The sequence below is a fragment of the Carassius auratus genome, chromosome 11 (genome assembly GCF_003368295.1).
Source record: "Carassius auratus strain Wakin chromosome 11, ASM336829v1, whole genome shotgun sequence".
Taxonomy (NCBI): Eukaryota; Metazoa; Chordata; class Actinopteri; order Cypriniformes; family Cyprinidae; genus Carassius; species Carassius auratus.
This window is the reverse complement of record NC_039253.1, coordinates 18,000,110-18,027,503: the sequence shown is the minus strand read 5'-3', so window position 1 is coordinate 18,027,503 and position 27,394 is coordinate 18,000,110. Positions and strand designations below refer to the sequence as shown.

General features: G+C 36.6%; 4 protein-coding genes across 5 annotated transcripts in view; 1 reads left to right on the top strand and 3 right to left on the bottom strand.

Annotated features, from left to right (window-relative positions):
- Positions 1-3,615, top strand: part of LOC113111296 (thymidine kinase, cytosolic-like) — a 3,890-nt gene extending 275 nt beyond the window's left edge. Inside the window, exons 2-7 of the mRNA XM_026275919.1 lie at positions 1-27; positions 874-987; positions 2,035-2,128; positions 2,216-2,305; positions 2,492-2,611; positions 2,736-3,615. The exon at positions 1-27 is cut by the window's left edge and continues 5 nt beyond it. Coding sequence (XP_026131704.1) covers positions 1-27; positions 874-987; positions 2,035-2,128; positions 2,216-2,305; positions 2,492-2,611; positions 2,736-2,915 — 625 coding nt within the window. The 3' untranslated portion in view covers positions 2,916-3,615. The remainder of the gene's footprint in view (positions 28-873; positions 988-2,034; positions 2,129-2,215; positions 2,306-2,491; positions 2,612-2,735) is intronic.
- Positions 3,616-3,978: 363 nt separating this feature from the next.
- On the bottom strand, positions 3,979-11,212 carry LOC113111294 (synaptogyrin-2-like). Its single transcript, XM_026275915.1, has 4 exons — positions 11,009-11,212; positions 8,814-9,051; positions 6,597-6,733; positions 3,979-4,951 (listed from the first exon to the last, which is right to left on the bottom strand). Exons 1-4 carry the CDS (start codon positions 11,111-11,113, stop codon positions 4,724-4,726), a joined length of 708 nt encoding a protein of 235 aa, XP_026131700.1. The 5' UTR covers positions 11,114-11,212; the 3' UTR covers positions 3,979-4,723.
- A 4,077-nt stretch (positions 11,213-15,289) lies between these two features.
- Positions 15,290-20,186, bottom strand: LOC113111277 (Fc receptor-like protein 5). Of its 2 annotated transcripts, none has more exons than XM_026275888.1 (11): positions 20,033-20,186; positions 19,927-19,953; positions 19,222-19,527; positions 18,773-19,054; positions 18,019-18,291; positions 17,571-17,876; positions 16,415-16,516; positions 16,301-16,325; positions 16,149-16,218; positions 15,906-15,965; positions 15,290-15,824 (listed from the first exon to the last, which is right to left on the bottom strand). In XM_026275888.1, exons 1-11 carry the CDS (start codon positions 20,151-20,153, stop codon positions 15,768-15,770), a joined length of 1,629 nt encoding a protein of 542 aa, XP_026131673.1. In that variant the 5' UTR covers positions 20,154-20,186; the 3' UTR covers positions 15,290-15,767. The 2 variants fall into 2 exon arrangements, with proteins under 2 accessions (XP_026131673.1, XP_026131674.1); XM_026275889.1 differs by having other exon boundaries at positions 17,571-17,852.
- Positions 20,187-21,314: 1,128 nt separating this feature from the next.
- Positions 21,315-27,205, bottom strand: LOC113110608 (uncharacterized). The gene is made up of 8 exons (XM_026274719.1): positions 27,123-27,205; positions 26,982-27,008; positions 26,596-26,856; positions 24,349-24,642; positions 23,193-23,457; positions 22,789-23,099; positions 21,474-21,501; positions 21,315-21,390 (listed from the first exon to the last, which is right to left on the bottom strand). Exons 1-8 carry the CDS (start codon positions 27,163-27,165, stop codon positions 21,315-21,317), a joined length of 1,305 nt encoding a protein of 434 aa, XP_026130504.1. The 5' UTR covers positions 27,166-27,205.
- Between the last annotated feature and the right edge of the window lie 189 nt (positions 27,206-27,394).

Below are 27,394 nucleotides of genomic sequence, written 5' to 3'. Positions count from 1 at the left end.
TTTCGGACCGATGTTTTCAGGAAAAAGGTAAGGATGTAGCGAAACCGACAATATGCTATGCTATGTTATGAAATATGAAGATATAAACTGTCAAAACAGCGTTTTGGTTCAGCGAATGGCGCCAAATACAGTAGTTTGGCGCGAGAAAGGTTATGTTGTCACGAATTAAGCGCGAAAAACCTGTTTATTGACTCCTAACTAGAAAACACCAGTGAGTTTTATGTAAATATTATAAAAGTTTTCTAAAGTTAATAGTTCGTTAGTAAGTCGACTGACAACAGCGGACTGGGTTCATGATGAAAGAGCTCACAGGACACGTTCTGACAAGGTTTTCTTAAAGTTATGAATAAACATTCTTTTACTAATGTTAAATAAACGTTCGTTGAAGGTTATCTGCTCTTTTTAACGTTCTCATTATTTGTTCATGTAACGTTTCTCCAAAACATGTAAGACGTTCACCTAACTTTTTATAAACGTATACGTTACTAGTTAAAAAAGAAAACAAAACTAGTCAAATGTAATGTTTACTTAATGTTTCATAACCAATAGTTTTTTTTCTTTTTGATTTGTTCTGAGAGCATTCAGAAATAATGTTTTCATAACTCAACTGTAACATGAGCCAAACGTTATTAGAACACTTTTGATAACTGTGTGAATTTCAGAAATGTAACATATCAATGACATACTGCTGAAAAATAGTGTAAATCAATCAAAATGAGCAAAAGTCGTGCATCCCTGTCAGTCTGAGATCAGGGCTCTCCAGGCTCCAGAGAACAGCACTAATGTCACAATGATGCAGATCATTAGTTTATAATAAAATCAGCTGGATTCTGATGTAATGATTTCATTATGAATGTGTGTGTGTGTGTTCAGCACTGAACTGATGCGGCGCGTGCGGAGGTTTCAGGTGGCTCAGTATTCCTGTCTGCTCATCAAATACGCCAAAGACACACGCTACTCTCAGACGGGGATGGCCACGCATGACATGTAAGAGTGTGTGTGTGTGAGAGAGAGAGAGAGAGTGATTGTGTATGAGTGTGTGTGTGTGAGAGAGAGAGAGAGAGTGATTGTGTATGAGTGTGTGTGTGAGAGAGAGAGAGAGAGTGATTGTGTATGAGTGTGTGTGTGAGAGAGAGAGAGAGAGTGATTGTGTATGAGTGTGTGTGTGAGAGAGAGAGAGAGTGATTGTGTATGAGTGTGTGTGTGTGTGAGAGAGAGAGAGAGAGAGAGAGAGAGTGATTGTGTGTGTGTGAGAGAGAGAGTGGTTGTGTATGAGTGTGTGTGTGTGTGTGTGTGAGAGAGTGAGTGTGTGTGTGTGTGTGTGTGAGAGAGTGAGTGTGTGTGTGTGTGTGTGTGTGAGAGTGATTGTGTATGAGTGTGTGTGTGTGTGAGAGAGAGAGAGAGAGAGTGATTGTGTGTGTGTGAGAGAGAGAGTGGTTGTGTATGAGTGTGTGTGTGTGTGTGTGTGTGTGTGTGTGTGAGAGAGAGAGTGATTGAGTGTGTGTGTGTGTGTGTGAGAGAGAGTGAGTGAGTGTTTGTCTGTGTGTATCATATCAGGACACAACTCTGTATAATGACATGGGTATGACACAGGTATTACAAGGAGAGGGTGACTTATGAGCACATAACCCATGTCCCCATTTTTCAAAACACTTATAAATCATACAGAATGAGTTTTTTTGAGAAAGTAAAAATGCACAAAGTTTCCTGTGAGGGTTAGGGTTAGGTGTAGGGTTGGTGAAGGGACATAGAATATACAGTTTCTACAGTATAAAAACCATTACACCTATGGGATGAACACACTTTACACAAAAACAAACATGTGTGTGTGTGTGAGAGAGAGAGAGAGAGAGAGAGAGTGATTGTGTATGAGTGTGTGTGTGTGAGAGAGAGAGAGTGTGCTGTGTGAGAGTGACTCTGTGTGTGTGTGTGTGTGTGTGAGGGTTACTGTGTGTATGAGTGTGTGTAAGAGTGACTGTAGGTGTGTGTGTGTGTGTGTGTGTGATCTGAGGGGTCTCTGTGGTTGGTCTGCAGGAGTATGATGGAGGCTGTTCCCGCCTGCTGTCTGAGGGACGTCTGGAGTCTGGCGCTGCAGGCGTGTGTGATCGGCATCGACGAGGGACAGTTTGTATGTTTCCACCCCTCTCTCTTCAGTCAGTGTCCTGCTCACCTGAGGCTTTATAATGTCCTGATTATTGATTGAGATCTTCTGCAGTTTCCAGACACCGTTGAGTTCTGTGAGGAAATGGCCAACAGGGGAAAAACCATCGTAGTAGCAGCTCTGGACGGAACCTTCCAGAGAAAGGTGCGATGATCCCAGATCTGGGTTTGGTTTATCCTCACGCCATTTTTATTTTAATAAATTCATAAAATGTATCTTTATAAACAATTATTTATTTGCATATCTATATAAATGGGTTGAACTATTGTTTATTTACATGAATATTAAATATTGAGCAGTGTTGATGACCTTTGACCCCTGTGTCTGCAGCCGTTCGGTAATATCCTGAATCTGGTTCCTCTGGCGGAGAGCGTGGTCAAACTGAACGCCGTCTGCATGCAGTGCTACAAAGAAGCCGCTTACACCAAAAGACTCGGAGCTGAACAAGAGGTGAGGTGAAATCCCTGCAGATGACTGAAGCGTTCTGACGTCTGGACAAACACACGCTGCGGTCACGTCCTCTTCCTGTCAGCACAAGTGAAATCTCACAGCATCTTGTGTCTGGTTTCCTCAGGTGGAGGTGATCGGAGGAGCTGATAAATATCACGCGGTGTGTCGAGCGTGTTATGGAGGGCTCATGGCGTGTAAAGAGAACCACGATCCACACAGAGAGGAGACGCCGAGACACGTGATGTCAGGAAAACAGCCCAATCAGAGCGCTCCGCCAAAACTCTTCACTTCCCTACATTTATGAAAACAACACTTCAGCTGAAAGTGTTTCCTGCCTTAGTATTTTTGTCTTGTTTACTAGTATAAATATCTAAAAGTTCTCTAATCAGGATGGATTTACTTGACAAGAAAGATATTTTGTGGTGTTTTCTGAAAAAAAAAAAAATCTACATTTTGTTAGTTTTTGCTTAAAACAAGGAAAAATATCTTTCTGTGGGGTGAAAAAAAAATCATTTCAATTTCAAAGGCTACAGAATATTATTTTTCTTACCTCATTGACCCCGTTTTAAGCAAAAACTAGTCATTTTGCTTCAAGCAAATGCATCTTAATTCCAGAATTTATAGACATTAATACTAGAAAACAAGACAAATACTAAAAAACTCTGTTATTACAGTATCTGTTACAGTAGCACTGTTACTACACAGATTTAACTCGAGACTTTAGCACCTGATTTGTATGTTTGTTTTATATCTTTTTTTTTTTTCCCGTTTATTTTGCTGTTGATTTTCTCTGTATATAATAACATTAACTCTTAGTTTAAAGTGGGTCAAGTAAAATATGGTGTGTGTGTGTGTTCAGTTTCAAAAATGTGTCAATCATTTGTGTGTGTTTTAATTTAAACTGTTTTAAACTAATTTATAATTGTGTAACCGAACAACCAGTTGACATTATGAAAAACTGCCATTTAAAATGAGAGGAAATAAAGGGATTTTGGTTTTTCAGAGTTGCTTTTCATGTGCATGTTACAACAGAAATATTTCATATTCATGCATTTAGCAGAAAAGACTAGATGAGAGACACAGAAGTCTTGTTTTCTGTGAAATTGATCAAAATTGAGTTATGATTTAAACAAATAAATGCTAATGGTCTCAGAAAAATCTACCTTAAAGGAAAAAACTAATTTTCTTTCCACACTGACAGATCATTTGTTCTTGTTTCAAGCATAAACCCTAAAAAATAACATTTGCATTTCAAATAAATGCTTCTGGATTTATTTGAAAAAGACATTCTTTTGTAATCCATGCAAACTTTAATGCCATGACTATGAATTTAAAATGTTTATAAGCACAAAAACCCTGTACATATCCAAGGTGTTGCATTTGTTTATTTTTATTTAGAATACAAACCATTGTTTTTGTTTTTAGCTGCAATTAAAAAAATGATCTGGTTATTCAGAGAAAACTGAGACAACAAAATTGTAATCTGAAGATGCACAAAAAGCAAATGCCAAACTCATTAAAGCAAACTGCAAATCAAACATTGGAAATAAATCAGTTTCTGAATTTTTTTTATACTCGTGTATGAACCTGTAATGGATTAATAAACTTCATCAAATCAGTGTTGTATGGCAGGAAATTAGAAAATCTAATCAAACAGCACCAGAGATTAGCATCACAGTGTGTTTATGTGGATCAGTGAACGTTTTCACATCGAGAGACACGAACAAAACCAGATTGAGCCACACAAGAAATCAGTTCAGATCACAACAGCCTCATGTAAAACCTACGGCTTATGTTTAAACATAATCTGGTAACTCTCCCACATTTCTACAGTGAATCCCACCAGCTCTTCATTCACCAACACCATTAGTAAACAAGGGCTATTTTAGTTTCAGCCTCATTTCTACTCAAACAGAAACGTTAACAGAACACACAAACGCTGCTGTGATTCCAGTGTGAGCCACAGAGCTGCTCCACAATAACTTGTCGTTTTATTCCAGCTCTTCAGTGCAAATCTGAACTCATCTACAGCCACATAAGACAACAATATTTACACATGCCAAACAGTCTCCTGCAGGAGGTCACGTGACCTGGTGTCGTGCAGGTCAGAGGTCAGTAGTCGGGCGGCTGGTAGCTGCTCTGGCCGGATGGGTCAGGGTTCGGTGAGATGGGCGGCTGCTGGAAGATTTCTTGACCATTGCTCTGGAAGGACGGGAATGTGGTGGGCGTGTATGTTTCGGGATACACTGATGTAGGGTCCGCTGGAGGATCGGCGTAGTTCTGGGTCACGTCTTTAACACCCTGACGAAACCTTATCAGGGCGAAGTACGTCAGCGCTCCCTGAGAAGACGAGAGATTCGACTGTCAATCAAAGACTTGAACTTAACAGTAGTCACTTTTGCAAGACACTACAAGTGAATGGGATGAAAATGTGAACTAATCAATCAATTTCACTACATTTATGCATTTACCAGACACTTTTATCCAAAGTGACTTACAGTGCATTCAGGATATACCATTTTTTACCATTATTTGTTTTCCTGGGAATTGAACCCACAACCTTTTGCCTTGCTAACCACTGAGCCACAGCCACAGTCAAACCGAAAACTATTCAGACACCAGATTGTTTTTACTAGTAGTGGGTGCAGGACACTATAGTTCATTTATGAACGAGAGGAGAGCAAAATAAAGAAAACTGTGACATATTATAACCATATATAATTCATCACAGAGTGGAGTACCAGTAAACCTTGGGACCAAAATCTACTTTATCTGACCATTTTTATTTCTTACCTTTCTATCAAAGTTATATGACATTATCAAGATGAATTTGTTCTGACACAGTTTGACGCATATTTTATTACCATTTTCTAAATTACAGAAAATAATAATGTGATAATGTGAGAAAGTGTCCAAAATTTCCTGAATTCTGGTTTGATATTGTTGACAGGTTACAGTCAAAGGGTTTTACTGATGGGATTTTGGATTTCTCTTTTTATCGCTCCATAAATCAGAAAATACTGTCAACAGACAGAAATCAAATAACAGTCAGAAAATATATACTGTATATTTATTTTCAGAATGTTTTTGGAATAAAATGTTATATAAATCAGTATGAATGAAATATGAACAAACCCCTCAGTAAAATACTTCAGAATATAAATAGCAATAAAACTAAGTTTTGGTGTTTGTAAATGCTGCTGAAGTGGAGAAACGAACTAATTTTAAGAAATTTTTTTTAAGCGACTTTAAAGTATTGTATTATTAATTGATAATTACACCAAAAATAAAGTGTCATCAAATAAACATTTAAATCTGTATTTTAGATATTTTTTTCTCACTTATATAAAAGGAAAAAGCTAAATAACACTCCATAATTTAAAAAATACTGTCAACAGCCAAAAAAAAGTAAACAAAAATTGGGGGAAATAAAATGTTGTATAAAATCAGGTGAATGATATACAAACAAACCCCTCAGTAAAATACTTCAGAATATAAATAGCAATAAAACTAAGTTTTGGTGTTTGTAACTCCTGCTGAAGTGGAGAAACAAACTAGTTTTAAGAAAACAATTTTAAGCGACTTTAAAGAATTGTATTGTAATTGATATTTACAGACATAAAAATTAAAGTGTCATAAAATAGACATTTGTAAATCTGTGATTTAGATGTTTTTTCCCACTAATATAAAAGGAAACAAGTTTTAGAAGGAAAATAACACTTTATAATTTAAAACAATACTGTCAACAGCCACAAAAGAAAAACATTTTTGGAAATAAAATGTTGTATAAAATCAGGTGAATGATATAAAAACAAACCCCTAGGTGAAATCTCTCAGAATATAAATAGCAATAAAACTGTAAGTTTTGGTGTTTGTAACTGCTGCTGAAGTGGAGAAACAAACTAATTTTGAGAAAACGATTTTAGGCGATTTTAGACTTCAGGCAGATTGAAGTAGTTTTCAGACAGATCACACACACACTCACCCACGACCCGATGGAGAAGAATGAGAAGGTGATGATGGCGTGGACGGCGTCTTTATGGATGGCCCTGGTGTCGTTGGTCTTTGACCACTGATCCGCCAAGAGACAGAAACACACAAACCACAGGAACGTCCAGACAGCTGTTTAACACACAGCACAGACACAAGTTATGACCATTTCATTGATTAGCCAATCTGAGACTCTTAAGACAACACACTGGCCATGAAAGAAACCATTCACACACAAACACAGAAGAAAATTCATACAGGTTTGGAATGGCATAAAGGCGAGTACATGATGACAGAATGAACGACTGAAAAAAGGTTGTAAAAATCAGTGCGAGTGAAATATTCACAAACCCAACGGTAGAAACCTTCAGAATATAGTGAGGAATAAAACTGCTAAGTTTGGTGTATGTAAGTGCTGCTGAAGTGGAGAAAAAACTCTTTAAAGATACGTACTGTAATTTAAATCAACAGACGCAAATAGATAAAATATCATAAAATAAGCACTTAAAATGTTTTCTTTCCATTAATATGAAAGAAAAATGTCATGGAAGCAATATATCCCTTAATAAATCAGAAAATACTGTCAACAGCCAGAAAAAAAACTAAATTTCCATTATATTTTTAGGAATTAAATGCTGTATAAAATCATGTAATTGATTTATGAAGAAACCCCTCAGTAAAAGCCTTCAGAATATAGAGAGGAATAAAACTGCTAAGTCTGGTGTATGTAAGGGTTGAAATACATATCTTAAAAAAAAGACTTGATATGAATTGTAATTACAAATCTACAGGCGCATATAAAAAACAACACTTGTGTTCTCTGGATGATTTCTTTCCATTAGTCAGACTCTGAATGATCATTATTGGGAGAACTATTACTACAATAGTATTTAAATATATTAATATCAGCACAAAGATTTGACCAAATAGGTCAGTAATCAGATTAAACTAAGCCAGCTAACTAAAGATACAGAAAATACAGGACTTTGGTTTTAAACCCTGCAATAAGGGGGCTCCAAATGGCTTAAAATAAGCTAAAACAACTTAAAATCAAGATAAACCATATTTCTGTTATTTTAATTATTTTATCTCTGAATAAACAGAATCGGATATGAGGAAGCCTTGTTTTAAAAGTCTGATTTGTAGACCTGGAAAATTCATGAGATTAATCAAAATTTGAAATACCACAGGTATTATTATAATAAATGTACATTTACCTAGTTTTCTCAATCTCTCAATCTCTGAAAAAATATATTTTCAGGTAGAGATTGTAATATTGTGGTAAAATATCTTTATTAAATAAATCACGAACAACTAGAAAAAAGTGATTAAATTTATTTGTGAAAAAAGAGCAGGAACCCTGAAGAACATTCTACTTTTATTAATAATTCAGCAATTATTTTATTTGATATTAATTGTAATTATTTTGGTTTAATTTAAATCTTAGGAGACTCTGGTTTATATTTGGGGACTATGAATATGATTGTGAATAATGGCCTTTGAACCAAAAATAAAATGCAACCAAAAGACAAAAGATTGTATCATTAATATTATATACTCATAATATTATATAATGTATTATATACAGTTTTTGTTATGAATTAGATTTTATTTTTTTATTTTGTTGTCATTTTAAGACATTTTGTTGTATGTTTTTTTGTCATTTTAGTTTAATAATGTCTATACACCATTTATGAATTTTTGTTTTTCAGTTTCAGTTTATTTATTTATGTTTTTTTAATTAAATGAAAAGCAGAAATGTTAAAGCTGAAATCAAATATGGTTTATATATATATATATATATATATATATATATATATATATAATTTTATTTCAGTTAATGCTTATTTTACTTCCAAGTAACAACTTTTTTTTTTCTTATGGATTGAGTTACTGTAATAACCCATGATATCCATCTACTGACAAACAGATGCCATTTATATTTAAATATATTTTTAATAAAATGGAAAAACATGTAGGATTGATCTGTTTGTCGTCTCACACAGGAAGAGGTCACATGTGCATGTGTTAATGTACAGAGAACAACCACAAGACGTTTCACTTTTAGACAATGATGCCACAACTATCAGGTCAAGTGGAACAAAAGACCTTCACAAAGACACCAGAGTTTCCACAAACAGAACAGACAGCTCTGAGTAAACGTATATAAACCTTGATCACCCACGCAGAAATGACTCAAAGAACGTCTCACCTGAGAAGCACAGATCAGCCATCACTATGTACTTCCTCTCCTGAGCATTGCTCATCGAAGGCAGGAGCGCATCAGCCAATAGGAAGGCGAAGCAGGCCAGGAAGGCGATGACGCCGATGCCCGCGCCGTAATGACAGGCTCCTTCATTGTCGTTGAAGACACACTTCACCTGGACTCCAACATTGCTGTTCATGTAACCTTCAGCAGTAATGGTGGCAAACACCACGATGGAGAACACCTGACACGAAGAGAAGTGAAAGCTGCATCAAACCATAAAAGCAGAAACCAAAAAAACAGAAGCAAAGCTCTCTCTAAATATTACAGTAGTAAGAACTTCAGCTCAGAATTCCCCAATTCAAGCACATTTGCATAGTTTCTTTAAACGGAATTTCACCAAGATTCCACCAAAATAAAACCTCAAGGATTTGAATGACGTGCAGAATTTTATAAACATCTTTTGAAACTTCAAAACATCCCAATAATCCACAGCACTCCAGTCCATCAGTGAACATCTGGAGAAGACAAAACCTGAAACACATCCAGCATTAAGATGATTTTAACTCAAACACATAGAGTCTATAATCCAGAATAACACTTCCTCCAGTGAAGAAGTGCATCTGCTGTTGTCTCTCACAGATTAGTTTAGATCTGTTTAAACACTGCTTGATCTGTGCAGATTTCTCTCCTGATTCAGACCAGAACACTTTTTCACTGGAGGAAGTGTTATTCTGGATTATAGACTCTATGTGTTTGAGTTAAAATCATCTTAATGCTGGATGTGTTTCATCTTTTGTCTTCTCCAGATGTTCACTGATGGACTGGAGTGCTGTGGATTATTGCGATGTTTTTATCAGACTCTCATTCTGACGGCACCCATTCACTGCAGAGCATCCACTGATGAGACACTGATGCAATGCTACATTTCTACAAACCTGATGAAGAAACACACTCCTCCTGATCTGGAATGACCTGAGGATGAACACATTTACAGCTAACTGAACTCACATGCAGCATTCTGACAAGTGTAATAATTTATACGTTTTAAAAAAACACCTGAAAGAGGAACAGGACTAAATGTGAAATGGATGAGCGTGCAGTGAGAGGAAGATGGAAGCACTGAGAGCAGGAAGAGGTCACGGCCACACGCCTCCGCCGATGTGTTTTCATGCAAATGTGGCACACATATCAGAAGCAGTGTAGAAGAAACGGATAAGCCATACACCATTCAGTCACATGCCTCTCTTATTACCAGTCATCTGCCTTGTTTACATGTCAGCACTGGGACATTCTGTACAAGTGCAATAAATCACACGATGCACATGATCACAGACACAACTAAACCAACTACTGAGTGACCAGAGAGAGACACAGCCAAAACAAATGACCCCGAGCAAATCTAGACATGGCTGACGGGGTCATCTGATGCCGTCCTCTAAACCAGGACTAGATATGAATCAGCTCTCAGTGACTCGTCTGTGGAAACCCCCTTCATATCATGTGCCTGAACAGCAAAATTAACCAAAAATCACACTAGAGAGTTTACAGCAATCCAGTTCCTATTGCTGAGAATTTACATTCGAACATGGAAAAGTCCCTTACACGGGCTTTGAGAGATTTGAGGATGTTTTCTACAGAAGATCAGTTAATTGAATCATTCGATCAGTAGGATGACTCTGAAACATCAGCATGCAGATCAACTCTCTATTATACATTTACACTATCAAATCAAGTCATATTTATTTCACAACACAAACGAGTGACTATTCATCTCAGTTCAGTTCATCATCAGCTATGCAATGACTTCAGAAGCAGCTCTCATGAGGCTAATAATATCTTGTTTGCTTTTTAAACTTAACCCAGCTGCCAATGTTCCGACTACAGTATGAAAACGTTATTTCTGTCACGTTACGTTAAGGCAACGTTCCATTTAATCATTACGAGAATGTTACTTTTAAATGTTTCCGGAACGTTCTGAAATAAGTAACATTCAACTTAAACGTTTCAGGAAAAAATCCGCGCCTGATACATAAGTAACATTTGTGAACTTTTTGAGAACGATATTAAATACAAGGTAACGTTAAATTAAGGTTTCATTAACGTTAGTGGAAAAACGTTTGCTTTTAAATTTGACAGAAACTCGTCAAAGTTAATCCTGTTGTGGATTAATAATCATCATAATCATGAATGTCACTCACCCAGCTGAGGAACCGTATGATGGTTTGAGGCTGTTTGATGAATTTGATGAGATCGAATCCCGCTCCGGCGAGAGAAGCTCCGTACGCAGTACTGTTCGACTCCATCGGTGAAACACACTCACACACTCTCTCTCTCACACACGCGACAGCTGACAACACACACACACACACACACACACACACACACACACACACACACACACACCCTACGCAGCTGCTTCCTCAACAGACCGATGTCAGATTCGCGAGTGAATTGTTCAATTAAACCGGATCTTTTTGATGATTCACACCATCCAAGCGAGCCGACCTTTAGAACGAACTGTTCAAAAGAACCGATTCGCTCAACTTTTCAAACTTCGCGACGTTGAGTGAAAATTCAATAAGTTCAAAGTCCCCAAAGTTACTATAAATTATTATAGATTGAATTGCGGCAGTTTAATTTTTAACAATAATATAATAAGGATATTTACACTTGTAGGCTATCAACAGTGTTACGATGGTGGGTTAATATTTTAATATGTTTTTTTAACTGCTCTTTCTTTTTTTCCAAAACTTTCAAAAAAAATCCAAGAATTGTGCACAAAATGCAAAATGTCTTGCAAATTGAAGCAATGCATTTCAAAATATCACAAACACATCTCAAAAGCAAACATTTGCAAACACCTTTGCCATAATATTAATTCCTGTTAGAATTGTGTGTTACACAGAGAACTGTGTGTTGTGTTTTACAGGAAGTCTGAAGACTAGTGTGCACTCTTAGAAGAAAAGGTTCTATATAGAACATTAAAAGGTTCTATCAGGTGCTATGTATTTGCAACCACTAAAAGGTTCTATATAGAACCCTTTTTAAGGGTTCAGTCAGAAGAACCCTTTAGGGGTTCATTCATGATTATTTCCTTTGTCCTTTCCGGATTAAATATTTCATATAATTGACAAACATCAAGACCCTAAAATGTAAAAATGTAATTCACAAAAAAAGTCACCCATGAATACTGGAAAAAGCTCACCCAAAGTGCATAGAACTAGTCATTTATTTATATTAACAAAAACAATTACTATTACTGAAAGAATGCTACTGTAATTTCTAATATTCAAGGCTTTAAATGTACAAATCAACCTTAAGACACCAACCATTTAAAAAAATCACAAATAATCAAAAGAGAGTCCTTTATAAAATTACATTAATCTATCACTAATAAATAATGCAAATAAACAGATTCCTCTAAATTCCCATTAAATAAATGCATCAGTGGTTTTTTGCCTCCACGTCTTTCATTTAAATTGTGCAAATGTTTTTGTGAGAAGCTGAGCAGCCCTCACTCAATTTAACATCTTTGTATTTCTCCTGATATTACAAAACAACTGTCAATAAGAGTAAAACATTCTTCATCAGAACATTATTCTATAAGACATTTTTATTTAATTTTGTTATCACATTCACACAGCTACATGCAATCAGGTGATCGTGGCTGTCAATTCTTTAAAATGATGGCATCTCAAATATCTGCTCTTCACAATGAACCTCGTACAGTTTGGAACTCAAGTTCAGATCATTTTCTAAAAATTAAATGCAAAATGTCTCAGTTCACATTACTTTAATCTCCGATCTCCGTGTGCAAGTGTTTTGTTTGCATGTATGTCATTGCAGCAGCACATTAAACTTTAAATGTAATTAAACTGACGGGAACTACCTCAAAGTATTTTAATGCTCACCTTTTAGCCAATCAGAATCAAATATTCAGACAAACCATGGTATAAATAGATTTATTAGAGTAACCATTCAACAAACCAAGCAAGTTGTGTTAAGGAAAAAAAGAACACTTTTTGTGTTTGTGTCAGTTTGTTGAAGTAAACAGTAGTGTTCCTGTACCTCAATTTGTACAGCATTGCGCTATCAAGTGGAAGGTTTGGGGTTCGATTCCCCGGGAACACATGATATATAATATAATTGATAGCCTGAATAGTGCATTTGGATAAAAGCGTCTGTTAAATGCATTAATTTAATTTAAACTGTTCAGAACTTGAAGAGCAGTCTCTAGATTAAGATGAAGGTCCTTCCCAAACCGCATCTTCACTTCATGCAGCAGCTACAAAAAAAAAGAAAGGAAGAAAATAGAAAGAAAAATTAATTAAAACAATTTTGACTGTTTATTCATACAAAATTTTTCTTTTTAAATGCAGTGGACATACTCAACTCAAAGGAAACAGCACTTAAAACAAATACTCACAAGTTGTGGAACCTGAAGAAATGGGAACATGTCCATGACCTCTCATGTTGATTTTGTCATTAAATCAACTCTTTTAAAAAGCGCGCATCTCATTAGATTTTTGATATGTTGGTGTAGTCAGGTCGTCTTTTACATAGTTCAGCATTTATCACAGTAATGTGCTCCTGAAAACTGAATTGATCTTCTCCAATATTTTCCAGATTTAATATATTAAGAAAAAAGTAGTAAATAACAAACTTCCTATTGTATAGGAATTCAACCAGTGTTGAGCTGCTGCAAGAGCTTGTGAAGCTTTAGTGAGCCCCAGTTTGGGGATTGCGAATCATTTAAATCAGTTCAGGAGTTCGTGGAGGGATCGCAAATAATTTGAGTCAGTTTGGGGATCGCGAATCATTTGAGTCAGTTCGGTAGTTCGGAGCGGGATCGCGAATCTTTTGAGTCAGTTCGGGTGTTCAATGCGGGTTCGCGAATCATTTGAAGCAGTTCGGGAGTTCGTAGCGGGATCGCGAATCACTTGAGTCAGTTTGGGGATCGCAAATCATTTGAGTCAGTTCGGTAGTTCGGAGCGGGATCGCAAATCTTTTGAGTCAGTTCGGGTGTTCAAAGCGGGTTCGCGAATCATTTGAAGCAGTTCGGGAGTTCGTAGTGGGATCGCGAATCATTTGAGTCAGTTTGGGGATCGCGATTCATTTGAATCAGTTTGGGAGTCCGTAACGGGTTCGCGAATCATTTGAGTCAGTTTGGGAGTTCGGAGCGGGATCGCGAATCATTTGAGTCAGTTCGGGGGATCACAAATCATTTGAATCAGTTTGGGAGTCCGTAACGGGTTCGCGAATCATTTGAGTCAGTTCGGGTGTTCAAAGCGCGTTCGCGAATCATTTGAAGCAGTTTGGGGATCGCGATTCATTTGAATCAGTTTGGGAGTCCGTAACGGGTTCGCGAATCATTTGAGTCACTTCGAGGGATCACAAATCATTTGAATCAGTTTGGGAGTCCGTAACGGGTTCGCGAATCATTTGAGTCAGTTCGGGTGTTCAAAGCGCGTTCGCGAATCATTTGAAGCAGTTTGGGGATCGCGATTCATTTGAATCAGTTTGGGAGTCCGTAACGGGTTCGCGAATCATTTGAGTCACTTCGAGGGATCACAAATCATTTGAATCAGTTTGGGAGTCTGTAACGGGTTCGCGAATCATTTGAGTCAGTTCGGGAGTTCGCGAATCATAGATGTATATGGATAGGCATTTTTAACTAATTTAGTAGCTAGTTCTAATTACGTTTTCCAAGTGTGTTTAGGTGTGATATGTGAAATCGTATTTTTTGTTTAATGATGTGCCTTTTAACAGTATCAAGTATATTCAAAAACTAAACAAATCGTGCCTAAAAAGTGCAGCATCTAGGCTAATGTAAAGTTACATGATGAAGTCACACTAGTGCGTGTGGCGCGAGCGCAGTTTGAGTGCGTTCTGTCACTGCATTATTCGGTGAATTCAAATGCGTTTATGAATGCATGTGAATGATCACAAAATTCAAGATATGGGGGTTAGAAAATGTATATATTTATATAATTTTATGTAGTAAATCAATATCACACGAAGAGTGCCATTTCAGTTTTTCTCCAAAAATCAGCATAATTAAAATGTGATATTAAGTTACAACAAACAATAATTTAATTACAAATTCAAAATCTTGCAGAATAATGTAACATATGAATGAATAGCCTAAAGAACCTTTGTGCCAAAAGGTTTCTTTCTTGTCATTGTATAACCTTTTTAGCATAAAAGGTTCTTTGGAGTTGAGTAAAGAACCCTATGGTTCTATATAGAACTCCAATGAACCCTTTTTTCTAAGAGTGATATGTTTTGTAGATTTGGTGTGTATTTCTTCTGTTTGAGTCAGAAACTGTGTGACAATTGATGATTCTGTGTGTGCGAGCAAAAACTATAACACACAATATAATATCCTTATTAATAGCCTTATTATCCTTATAATGCTAATAATTAACCAGCTAATAAACAACGCTTTTCATCTGAACCAAAAACACACACAAATGATCTGTTTTGTATCAAAAGTTTTAATTTGAAATGAACACCGCTGGCTTTATCAAAACATATTTTTGTATTTATTTGTACTTTTCCCTCCCCAAACCCACACACATTTACTTGTTTAAATTGCATAGACTTGTATTGTTCACACATACAGCTAGCTAAATACAAATATTATAATCTAACATATATATTTCATAACATTTTTACAAATGAGGACATCCCAAAAGAAGGTTTTGTCAGGTTTAGCTCACCTGCTGAAAACATTATTTGAAATTTGTTTCCAAAATATAGTTAATGATGTATAAACCCGCTCTTATTTGGCATGAATCTGACAGTAGACACATTGTTGGCTGTCTTGGCTTCAGTCATGTCAACCCACGAGCGCTTGTCTTTTGTTTCGGTTTGACTAAACCTTTGTCTGAACAGAATAACATGCAACGGCTTTCAGTTTCAGTGGATCTGATAAAACTCCCAGAGACCCGGGAGTTATTCAGAAAGCGTGCCTTCATACAGGACGGTTTCATCCACAGACTGGTCTTCATTCTGTCAAACAGAACACAATGACGAGTTTAATGTTTTGAAACAGCTCTAGAACAGCCAAAAACTAGAAATAATAACTCATACCTCAGCAGAGTCACTCAGTCTGTCGGCTTGGACAGCGTCTTCCTCAAAACCCTCCAACATCTCAAACAAAACAATCACACACACATGCTCTTTCAGCTGCCTGTATCTACACAACATCTCAAAGCATGCTCCAAAGAGAACAAATCGGGCATTGTTTGCATAATTTTGAATAGATGATGTTATTCATTCCTTAACGAAGTTAGTTTATGAACTAAAGAAAAGCACTAATAAATGCATCCTCACTAGATGATCTTCATCCTCATCTTCGTCATCTTCCCATTTATCCGTGATTCTCGTGCGTTGTTCAGTGAGGCTTAAATAAAAAGCTGGAAATTAGTTCAACAATACATTTGATTTTATGCTAGATTTATGAAAACACAAAATGGACAACTCACGGGTATTCTCTTGAATATCTTCTCCCTGAGTACATACATACAGTCATAATAGTGATGACTTGCACATAACATCTGATTGATATGATATAACGAGTGATATATAGATGAACTCACGCAGCACGACTCCATAAATACAGCAGGCGATCACAGCGACGTTCAGCAGGGCAAAAGATGTGAAAACAACGATCACAACCGAAGGAGAGAGTGTGTTCAGTGCTGCACAGATACAGACACAGAGTCAAACATATTCATTATAGTCAAGCTACAGCACTGAGATATGACTGACCTGACGAATCCAGCAATTAACAAATACTGAATGAGAGGAGAACTTGAATTAGACTTTTGAATTGGTCTCAACTTTCTCTTCATAAAGTCATGTGTTAATATAATTAAAAAAAATAATACATTTGATATATATATTAGTATATTCCTTTGCAAAACACACATGTAATATAAGATTAAATAAAAAATTAAAGGTAATTTATTTTACAATTATTTTTATTCATGCAACTATATACACACAATTCCTTTTCATTCAATTAATCAATTTATGAACACAAATAATTGTCAAATAAAAACACCTTTTGTTTCCAATCAAATCTTATATTAAATGTGTATATTTAATATAAAATAAATATGACTAATAAATATAAAATGTATTAAAAAAAACATGACTTCATGAAGAAGTCTCCTCTCATTCAGCACTGATTATTTAATTCTTCATATTTCATTTTTTTCATCACTGCATCATAATAAACCAGTCACATAAAATTAAATTACAGACAATTAAAGAGATATATATAATAACATATACTCTTAAGACATTACTTTTTCTTTAAGTACCACTGTCCGTAAATGGATTCAAAATTTAATATCACAATTTCTACATTTTTGTCATTTGTTTTTATTATTTTATCATGATTAGTATTAGTATTATTATTTATTTTATTATTTTAATTACTTTTATTTTTCAGTATATATAGAATGATATAGAAAAAAAATATATATATATATAACATGTTTGATTGATTTATTTTTATAAAGTCTCTTAATTTCAGACTGTATAACTAATATAAGAACAAATATAATTGATATATATCCTAAAAAGATAAGAATTAAAAATAAAGTTTTGGAACTATATTTAGAAACATCATATTAAATGCATTAAATAACTCTTCCTCACAGTTAGAGCAGCAGGTTTTTGTCTGTTTGATCACAAGGTCAGTTTTAAGGACTTGTTAGTAACGTGTTTGGGGTCAGGCTTCTGTACCCTCTTTACTGATGAGCATCTTTGGGCTGCTGATGCTGGAGCTGTTGTCGAATCGGTCTGAAGCTTGGCAGTGGTAGAATCCAGCTCGGTGTCGGTCGACAGACAGAAGCAGAAGAGCCTGGTCTGAACCTCCTCCGTCCTGCAGCCTGCTGTCGTTGAGGAACCAGCTGTAATTAGGAAAGGTTCCCCGCTCCACCTTACAGAGCAGCTCCACGCTGACCACCTGGAAGTCCAGAGCCACGTGTCTGAAGGCCGTCACTGTTACAGCGCCACCTACAGACTCTGAAAGAGCAGGGCAATTGACATCTACAGACAGTTTTTTTTAGGTTAAAGATATTCATTACTTTCGAATATCTTTAATACAAAACAAAACTGGCCTTTTTTTGCCTTAAATGTAATGTTGAATCTCAAACCTTGATTCATTTATTTGGTTCCTTCAGACACTCACCCACGGTCAGGTCGTACGGTTCACTCAGAACCCAGTTTCCCTGGTTGCTGGCGTTGCATCTCATGCGTCCCATGTAACGGTTCAGCTCGATGGGGATGCTGAAGAGCGCACTGGTGGTGTCGGTCGTTTCGGTGAGGATGAGGTCAGTGTGGTTCAGCAGGTTAAAGGTGATGGGCAGTGTTCCTTTCGTAGACTGACACGTGATGATGGCTTTATATCCTCCATCCTCAAGCTTCACCACATCGACGGATAATTCAGGCTTTGACACATATTCTAGAGAAAAATCAAGGAAGCTTTTTAAATAAATCAAAAGCTTTTATTCATCAAGGGCGCATCAAACTGATCAAAAGTGAGAGTAGAGACATTGCAAAAGATTTCTATTTCTAATAAATGCTGCTCTTTTGAACATTTTATATTCATCTCTGAATCTTGTGTAAAGTAAACGTATCAGTTTCTACAGAAATATTGTGCAGCACAACTGTGTTCAGCATTGATAATAATCAGAAATGTTTCTTGAGCAGTAAATCATCATATTATTCTGATTTCTGAAGATCATGTGACACTGAAGACTGGAGGAATGATGCTGAAAATACAGCGGAGCATCACAGAAATAAATTACACTTTAACACAGATTCACATACAAAATAGTTATTTTAAATTGCAATAATATTTTCAATTTTTGGTGTTTTTGATCAAATAAATCCAGCCTTGCTGAGCAGAGGAAACTTGATTAAAGTGTGTGAGCTGGTGGTACCTCTGACGTTCACAGACACACTACTGCTGGAGTTGAAGATCGTCTCGTTGTATTGGTTTGATGCCTCACACGTGTAAATGCCTGTATTTAGCGCAGAAACCCTGTGGATGTTCAGAGTGTCGTTATTCCTGTCGTACGGCGTCTGAACCGGTGCGCCGTTCAAGAGCCATTCGTACGAGACGTACGTTCCTTTGGTTTTTATGCACTGGAGGCTCAACGCTTCTCCTTCCCATATGTTCTCAATGTTTCGGTGTGGAAAGATGCTCACTTCCCCCACTGGAACTGCAAATCACAGAAGATGAAAGCATTGCAGAGATCATGTCTCAAACCTGTGTATATCACCATCCAGCTGAAGCAATTACACTTAAAGAGCTTTTACTGGATGAAACACACTAAACTATCAGTCGGAAGACAGCTAAGTTTGATCAGGTTCATGTCACGCCACTCACCGATGACTCTGAAGTCCCAGCCATCACTGAACGAGCTCTCGATATCTGTGTTATTGTGTCCGCTGGCCTTGCAGATGAGTCGACCGTCATGTTTTTTTCTGATATACTGAGAAAAAGTGGCCAGTTCTCCAGACAGCGAGGAGTACTCCCCGATCATCTTACCCAGGTTTGACTCAACATAGAGCTCATAGTGTACAGACAATCCTGAGGGTTTTTTAGGAATTTCACAGGAGAAATCCACAACTGAATTTTCTAATGCAGCGTTCGGACCAGACAGAACCGGTTTATCAAGCTTTTGTAATGCATCTGCAACAGAAAATGTGTTAAAGACAGACCCAGTTGCTCTATCAAGTGTCATTTATTGGAAACAACAATGCACGTATGCTTTTTACATGCACAGCTTTTGTTGGTTTTGAAATGCGACATCAGCAGATCAGACCCTATTTATTTAGTGGATCGTGTTAATGAGATGAAGTGCTATGATGCAACAACATTACACACTTGTGTTAACAAAACAATTAACACTGATGCATATTTTGGCAGATGCTTTTACCCAAAACGACATGCGATGCGTTCAATATACAGATTTTTATCAGTTCATGCAAGTGCAACCCTTGATCTTTCCACTTTCTCAGGGTGTTAAACATATAATCAGTAATGATCTGTAAAGCCTCAGGTAAACATGGCAATAAAAAAGTCACTTACCCATCCTTGGATGCAAAACTGAAATACCTGGTGGATAATAACATGCATATAAGTTCAACAGACAACACATGAAAACATCTATCAAAAATGCTAAAGTTTGCTCCACCTATGAGAATGAGTGTGAGATGCTTCGAGTCCATCCTTGCTGGAGAAATGAGCTCAATATCCAGATGCACACACCAGAGGAGAACTTTATTATTAACGGAGCAGTGAAAGCGGGTTGACATAGCCTCATGAGACCCACCCTAAACAGCACAAGTGTTGAGGACAGATAGGACAGAAGCCAGCGCAAACGACACGGAGGATCGTAGAGAACATCTACATAAATGAGCAAAGTACTGCACTAATATCATCAATACACATGTGTTAATGCACCAGTGCAGCCTGAGCATGTGTCTGTTTTCTTTGATGTCTGTCATACAAAGACATTTGGTAAAGCTCAGTCAGTTTTATAGTGAGATAAACGACATTTATATTATATAATTTAGTTTTTTGTTTTATTTTTCAGATTCATCCAGGTTTGTTCAGGTATCTATGCTGGACAAAACGTGCCTTTTTTTATTTTATGCACCAACAAAACTGGCAAAAACACCAAATTAGTCTCTTTTTGGCATATTATTAAAACTTAGTTTAGAGTTTAGCAACAGCACAAAAGTAAAGTGGTGAAATATCCCACCATAGACTGCGGCTTGGTTGACTCTTATATAAGTTAATTGATTAAACTTACTTTATTTATGTGATCTTAATATCAATTCTTAAATCTCAAGATTCAAAATCCTTTTAAATTCAGTCAAATGCCATTTTGGCTTGAGATCGCTGTGGCCGATCATCACCTCTTCCTCTTTACTACTAGTTATGGCACAAAATAAACATGAATGATCATCAGAAGTTATGTTGGAAGAAACCGAACATCTCACTGAATTAAATCATGTCTAATGTAATCGTTCAATCAGTGTTTCAACCGCGTAAAGAGGTAAGTAAAACCCCTTATATGAGCATGAACTCGATATTCAATATTTTTTACGCAACGGCATCATTATTTAACATTATTTATGTTTTTATGACAGCCACTTTTTAAAGGATTAGATTTAAACTACAAAATATGAACATAACTATATAAGTAAATATAAAAGCTGTCTTAAGAGAGATGTTTGTGTTGGGAATCAGTATCCAGTAGAAAGCATTTGGTAAATGAAACATTTATTTGGTAGCTATATAAAAGCCTTACAATCTCATTGATAGAAAACATAAAATGGCACAGTAGTGATGGATGTCCAGTCAGAGTTCGTCTTTGAGCTTAACTAAACACATCTGAACCAGCTAATCAAAGAGTTCAGGATCTCTGAGACGTCTCTGCAGGACACTGGCTCCAGGTCTGGTCTGGATCTTTAGGAATCAAACTCCATGATGACGGTTTTCATTTCCTCAGGTTGAGGTTCAGAGGAAACTACAGGAGCGTCCATTCTGCAGAGAGGAACAGACGAAAAGCATTTATTACAGCAGCATCGAACCTGAATGAAGCTGAAGAGAGACTAAACCAGACTCACGTTGTCATCTCAGACTGGATCACGTCCTCTGACCAAAAGAGAAAGAACAGCGTGAAACGTACTCTCTGACAATGCTAACAAATACATGTTCAGTCTTTTTGCTTATGTTATGAAAACAATATTTCAGAGTGTTCCCTGAACCATCTGAAGCTAGTATTGATGTTAAAAAAACTATTAAATCAGTTGTAAGAACAGTACGATTTTTACTGTACAGTAAGTCTCTTCTGCTCACCAAGACTGCATTTATTTGATCCAAAATACAGCAAAAGCAGTAAAATTGTGAAATATTTTTACTATTTAAAATAACAGTTTTCTGTGTGAATCTGTGTTAAAGTGTAATGTATTTCTGTGATGCTCCGCTGTATTTTCAGCATCATTCCTCCAGTCTTCAGTGTCACATGATCTTCAGAAATCAGAATAATATGATGATTTACTGCTCAAGAAACATTTATTTACTTTTGACTATTAGTGTAAATAATGCTAATGTGTTGAGGACATTATTAAAGACCAGGTAACTCTACACAAACGTTCTTTTAACGTTCCTAGAAGAACGTTTATTCATAACTTTGAGAGAACCTTTCTAGAACATTAAGCAAACGTTCCGAGAACATTCCATGTTAGCTTTAAGTATTTTCCTTTTTGAAAATATTCATCTAAAATGTTTCAGAAAAATGATCCATGAACGATTTATAAATAATCGTAACATTTGAGAACATTATTAAAGAGCATAAAGAGAGTTGGCAGTAATAAATGTTATAAATAAAATAGTAAAAGAAGGAAAATAACTTTGCGTGAACATTCTATTAACATTAACTTTGACAGTTGCCAATAATAAGTGTTACAGTTAAAAATATGAAAATTATAGTAAAAAGAAAAATTTATAAAAATGTAAAAAACATTGGATGAACGTCAAACTACAATGTTTGAGAAAACGTTCCTTGAATGACGGTATGTATTTGTGTTAAGATCTCTTTGAATGAATGTTCTATCAATGTTACTGGAAGCGCATTTTTATTCATAACTTCGAGAGAACATTTCCAGAACATTAACCAAACGTTCTGAGAACGTTTCCTGTTTACACATGATGAAGTGAGTGGACTCACGGTTACTGTGATGTTTGCAGGTGTTGTTTCTGCGCTTGGAGCACCAGAACATAAAGAACGAGCAAAACACAATCACAATCGACAGGAAACCACAGAAAACCAATGCAATGACCTCCATGGGTGTCGCCGACAAATCTGTGCAAGAACAAACAAAAGCCTCATCAACTTCTGCGTCTTTCTGGAAACGGACTGGAGGTGAAGGACGCGCTCACCTCTCTTCTGAATAAAGATGTCCTCGCTCTTCACCCAGAGTGAGCTGTCGTTAAAACTGTCCCTCGCCCTGCAGCCGTAAAACCCAGCACTGACTTCTGTGAGGATCAAGATCTGACCTTGATGAGTGACCGCGTGAGCGCCCTCTGCTGGAAGGGAGGAATGGTTCAGATGCCAGGAGAACGTGGGAAACGTTCCTCTGTCTGGGACGCATGTGAGCCGAGCGGCTGACACCATCCCGTCAGCGTCATGAAGGTACATCACTGTGACACGCACGGCGCCACCTACTGGAACTAACACAAACAGTGGCCAGCTGCATGTTACACACGTTTTCAAAACATTGCCTCTTTTCTGAAAACGTTACACACAAATCTAAGAATTGGAATCAAGGAACAAACTCACCTACAAGTAAACGCTCTGGATCCGACAGCAGCTGCTGGGTTTCTGTTTGTGCTTCACATTGAGCGACTCCCAGATCCAGACCCACAGAGATCGCAGAACGAACCAGGCCTCTAGTGAATCCACTCGCTTCACATTCAGCTCCAGTCCGTCCAACATCAGTCTGAACGTCACGGGCGGAGATCCACGCTCAGATCGACAGCTGATGTTGGCTGTTAGGCCCGAGCCGTTAGAGAAGACCGTAAACGATAACGAGGGCACCGAGATGTGCTCTGAAGATCAGAAAACAGGTGTAGAAATCAATACAAAACAGTTCTGAAGATTTCATTCTGAAACTTTATATTCACATTCAGTTAAATTAAATGGACAGGACTTGACTGGATGGTAAAAGTGTTAATTTAAATAAATCAGAAATAAAATAAAATAAAAAATCTAATATATATTATAGATTACATTTTTGTTTTGTTTTAGTTCAGTTAAGTAAACCTAAGATTTATTAATATTATTATTATTATTATTAATAAAAACAAAATTACTTTGCACACTCTTTCTTTGATTTTTACGAAATTTTGACACTTGAATGAATACAGTACGAACTAAATCATGTTTACACACTGCCTTCAAAACTTTTGTCTGTCGTAAAAAAAAATCGTAACAGGTTTGATTTTCCGCAGAAAAAACATTTTGATAGGAAAGGGTGACGAATCTGTAAAAACAATGAAAGATCACGTATGAAAATTTCGGAGTCGGTGTGCAAGGAACTAAATTATAAAATAAAATATAAATATTTGTTTAAAAACTTAAACAAAACAAAAATAAGAAATGTTTCATTGGCAATTTAAGGTCTTGGCACACTGAGTCCGAAATTCTTATCCAAAATTTTTCACGCGTTAAAAAATAAATACGACTTTACGTTGTGCCAATCACACACTGCCTCCGAAAATTAATCTGTCGTAAAATAAAAATTGGATCAGGTTCAATTTTCTGCTTTAGCATCCTCAGCAAACATTTTGAAAGGAAATGATGATGAATATGAAAAATTGCTATAGGTTGTTAATTCACTGCAGGATATTCAGCAGAAACAAATGCACAAGACTTGATTGGACGATGAAAGATGTGTCGTTTCTCTGAAAAGCAGAAGTGAGGTTTGATAAGTGTGTTACTTCTGACAGTGACGTGGAGGCTTTGGCTGCTGGAGAATCTGGGGTTGACGGTCATCTGGTTTCGAGCGGTGCATGAGTATATCCCAGCATGCATTTCAGTCACCCTGTCCATCGTGAGAGAGTCTCCAGAGAGCCGGTGGAGCTCTGATGAGGAGTTCACTTCCTGTTTGTTGTGGTACCATGTGAAGGACAGATGCGTCCCCTTCCTGACCAGACAGCGCAGGACCAACTTCTGTCCTTCATAGAGGATCGCTGGATCGGGATCTGAGCTCAGACGGACTCCTAACACAGGAACTGACATCAACAGAACTATTATACAATATCAAAGCAACATGATGGTTTATTATCTTTAACTAAATCTTACCGGTTACACTTTATTTTAATGTGTCATTGTTAAAGTGTAATTACACAGTAATATTAATTTAGTACATGTGCTTACTATATGATAAGGGTCATGTTTAGCGTTATTTGGAAGTAATTATGCATAATTAATTGTTATTTTAATAGTAAGCGTAATCTGTGTAACCTTAAAATAAAGTGTTACCAACTTATCTTTAAGAAACATTGAATTGAAATAAATAAAATAAAATCTGAAAAATAAAAATCTAAATATTGGATGAAAACTAATCTAAAATTATTCTAGACTTATTCTTAAATTTAGATTTTTCAAGCAATAATATTGCTAACTGGAAATAAATTCAAAATGAACCAAAATAAATTAAAGCTAATATACAGTATATTATATATATATATATATATATATATATATATATATATATATATATATATATATATATAAAATTAGACAAAAATTACAAAAGTATGTGACAAAATGACTAAAAATAAGTTAACTAAAAACAACAAATAAAAATACTACATGAAAACGTTCAACTAAACTAAAACGAGAAATTTTGCTTCGTCAACTAACTGAAAGTGCTTACTAACTGCAAATAAATAAAAACTAAAACTGAAATTAGAAATAAATGTAACCTAAATAATAATGTTTAAAAAAAGTAACAAACTAGACAAAACCTCATGAAAATACTAACAATTTAACTTAAAAATTTTAATGAAAACTGAAAATATTAAATAAGGGATCATTCAAAATATGAATAAAACTATAAATAATACTGTAAATAACTCTACAACTAAAACTTATATTAAAGACTGTGTCTGAAATGTAGCTGTGGTACTGATTCCCTTTTGATATTTTAACAACTATACTATAAGACATCATGTAAGTTTCAGAAATCAAAACTTCCTCGTTTGTCTAAAAACTGCTTAAATTAAATGCAGCCTGCCAAAACGACAGCTTGTGGAATATTCTACAATAAGCCCAAGAACTTTCCCCAGGATCTGAAGAAAGATCAGGATAAAAAATCTACCTTTCGGAAAGTCCCTGCTCATGAGGTAATACTCTTTCAAAAAGTTTGGGACTTTCAGGGGCGGGACTTGGGCGCTGATGCCGATTGGTTGAGTTCATGCAGCATTGTATTTTAACCATTAATTTGTTTTGTTTTTTAGTTTTTTTATAATACTGTTATTGTGTCATGACATGTCATTTTAAAAGTATTTCAGGTGAAAATGTAATTGTTTAAAACTCAAATATGCGGTTAATTTAAATGTGCTTCTGATTTAGGAGATGTGAGCTTCAAGTGATTTACACCTGAAATTTTCCTGGGACAAACTGTTCCAGGTTATTTCAGTGAAAAAGTACCTAATGATGTAAAAGTGTGGATAAGCACTGCCTTCACAGAAGAAGATTGACATCGCTGCCTGTTTAGCCCCGCCCACCGACTCTTCATCACTGCCTGTTTAGCCCCACCCACCGAGTCTTCAACGCTGCCTGTTTAGCCCCGCCCACCGATTCTACAGCATTCTCTGTTTAGCCCCGCCCACCGATTTTACAGCACTCTCTGTTTAGCCCCGCCCACCAAATCTTCATCGCTGACTGTTTAGCCCCACCCAACGATTCTTCATCGCTGCCTGTTTAGCCCCGCCCACCGATTCTACAGCATTCTCTGTTTAGCCCCGCCCACCGAGTCTTCATCGCTGCCTGTTTAGCCCCGCCCACCGATTTTACAGCACTCTCTGTTTAGCCCCGCCCACCGATTCTACAGCACTCTCTGTTTAGCCCCTTTTTGATCACACTGGACCTCAGAGAACAGTACAAAATAAAAAACAGAGGCAGTTCATGACTCCTTTCATTATGATAATTCACACATGAATTCAGCACATTTTACTCACTCACTGCTTGGAAGTGGATGGAGTTGCTGGTTTGACCTCCAGTGGTCAGTCTGCAGTAGTATTCGCCCTTTGACTCCTCATTGACCTGCAGGGTGAAGGTGGCCTTGACGTTGTTTTCTGCCGCGATAACGTCCCCTGCATCCTTATAGAGTTCATAGGTCAGAGGTGAAGACCAGCCTGGAACTGCACAGTCAAACTGGACTTCAGATCTCACATAGGCCTCACTGGGTCCAGACAGAACTGGTTTCAGAAGCAAACCACCTGCACAGAGGTCAACCGAACTGGCGTAAAATATCACAAATCACAATTAGTCATGGCTTAGTTTATTTATAGGCATGTGCATCTATTTGATTGCAACAGTAAAAGTACATAATAAATAGAAATACCGATTTCTGTCACAGGTTCCAACAAAACTGAAACACAAGTAGAATCCAGTGAGTATACAGTAAGTGATGTTTACTGTGAACTTTATGAGTGAATGGAGTATTTCATTGATTAATATATGCATAAATATATCAGTAACTCACCACAGAGTGACAGGAGGAGGAAACGGAGGCTTCCGGCCATCATACAGGCGTTCAGGCGAATACTGACTGTGTGTGTGTGTGTGTGTGTGATATCAACGCAATGCAGGTCGTTCTTATCATGTGTTCGTCAGAGATAATGAGCTTCATCTCTGTCACTGAAGCAGCACAAGGGTTATTATCATTAACTAAAACTAAAACCATAAAAATAGATTCATTACTTGAAAACACTGCAATTAAATATTTTTTTTTTTTTAATTTACAATTATTTTATT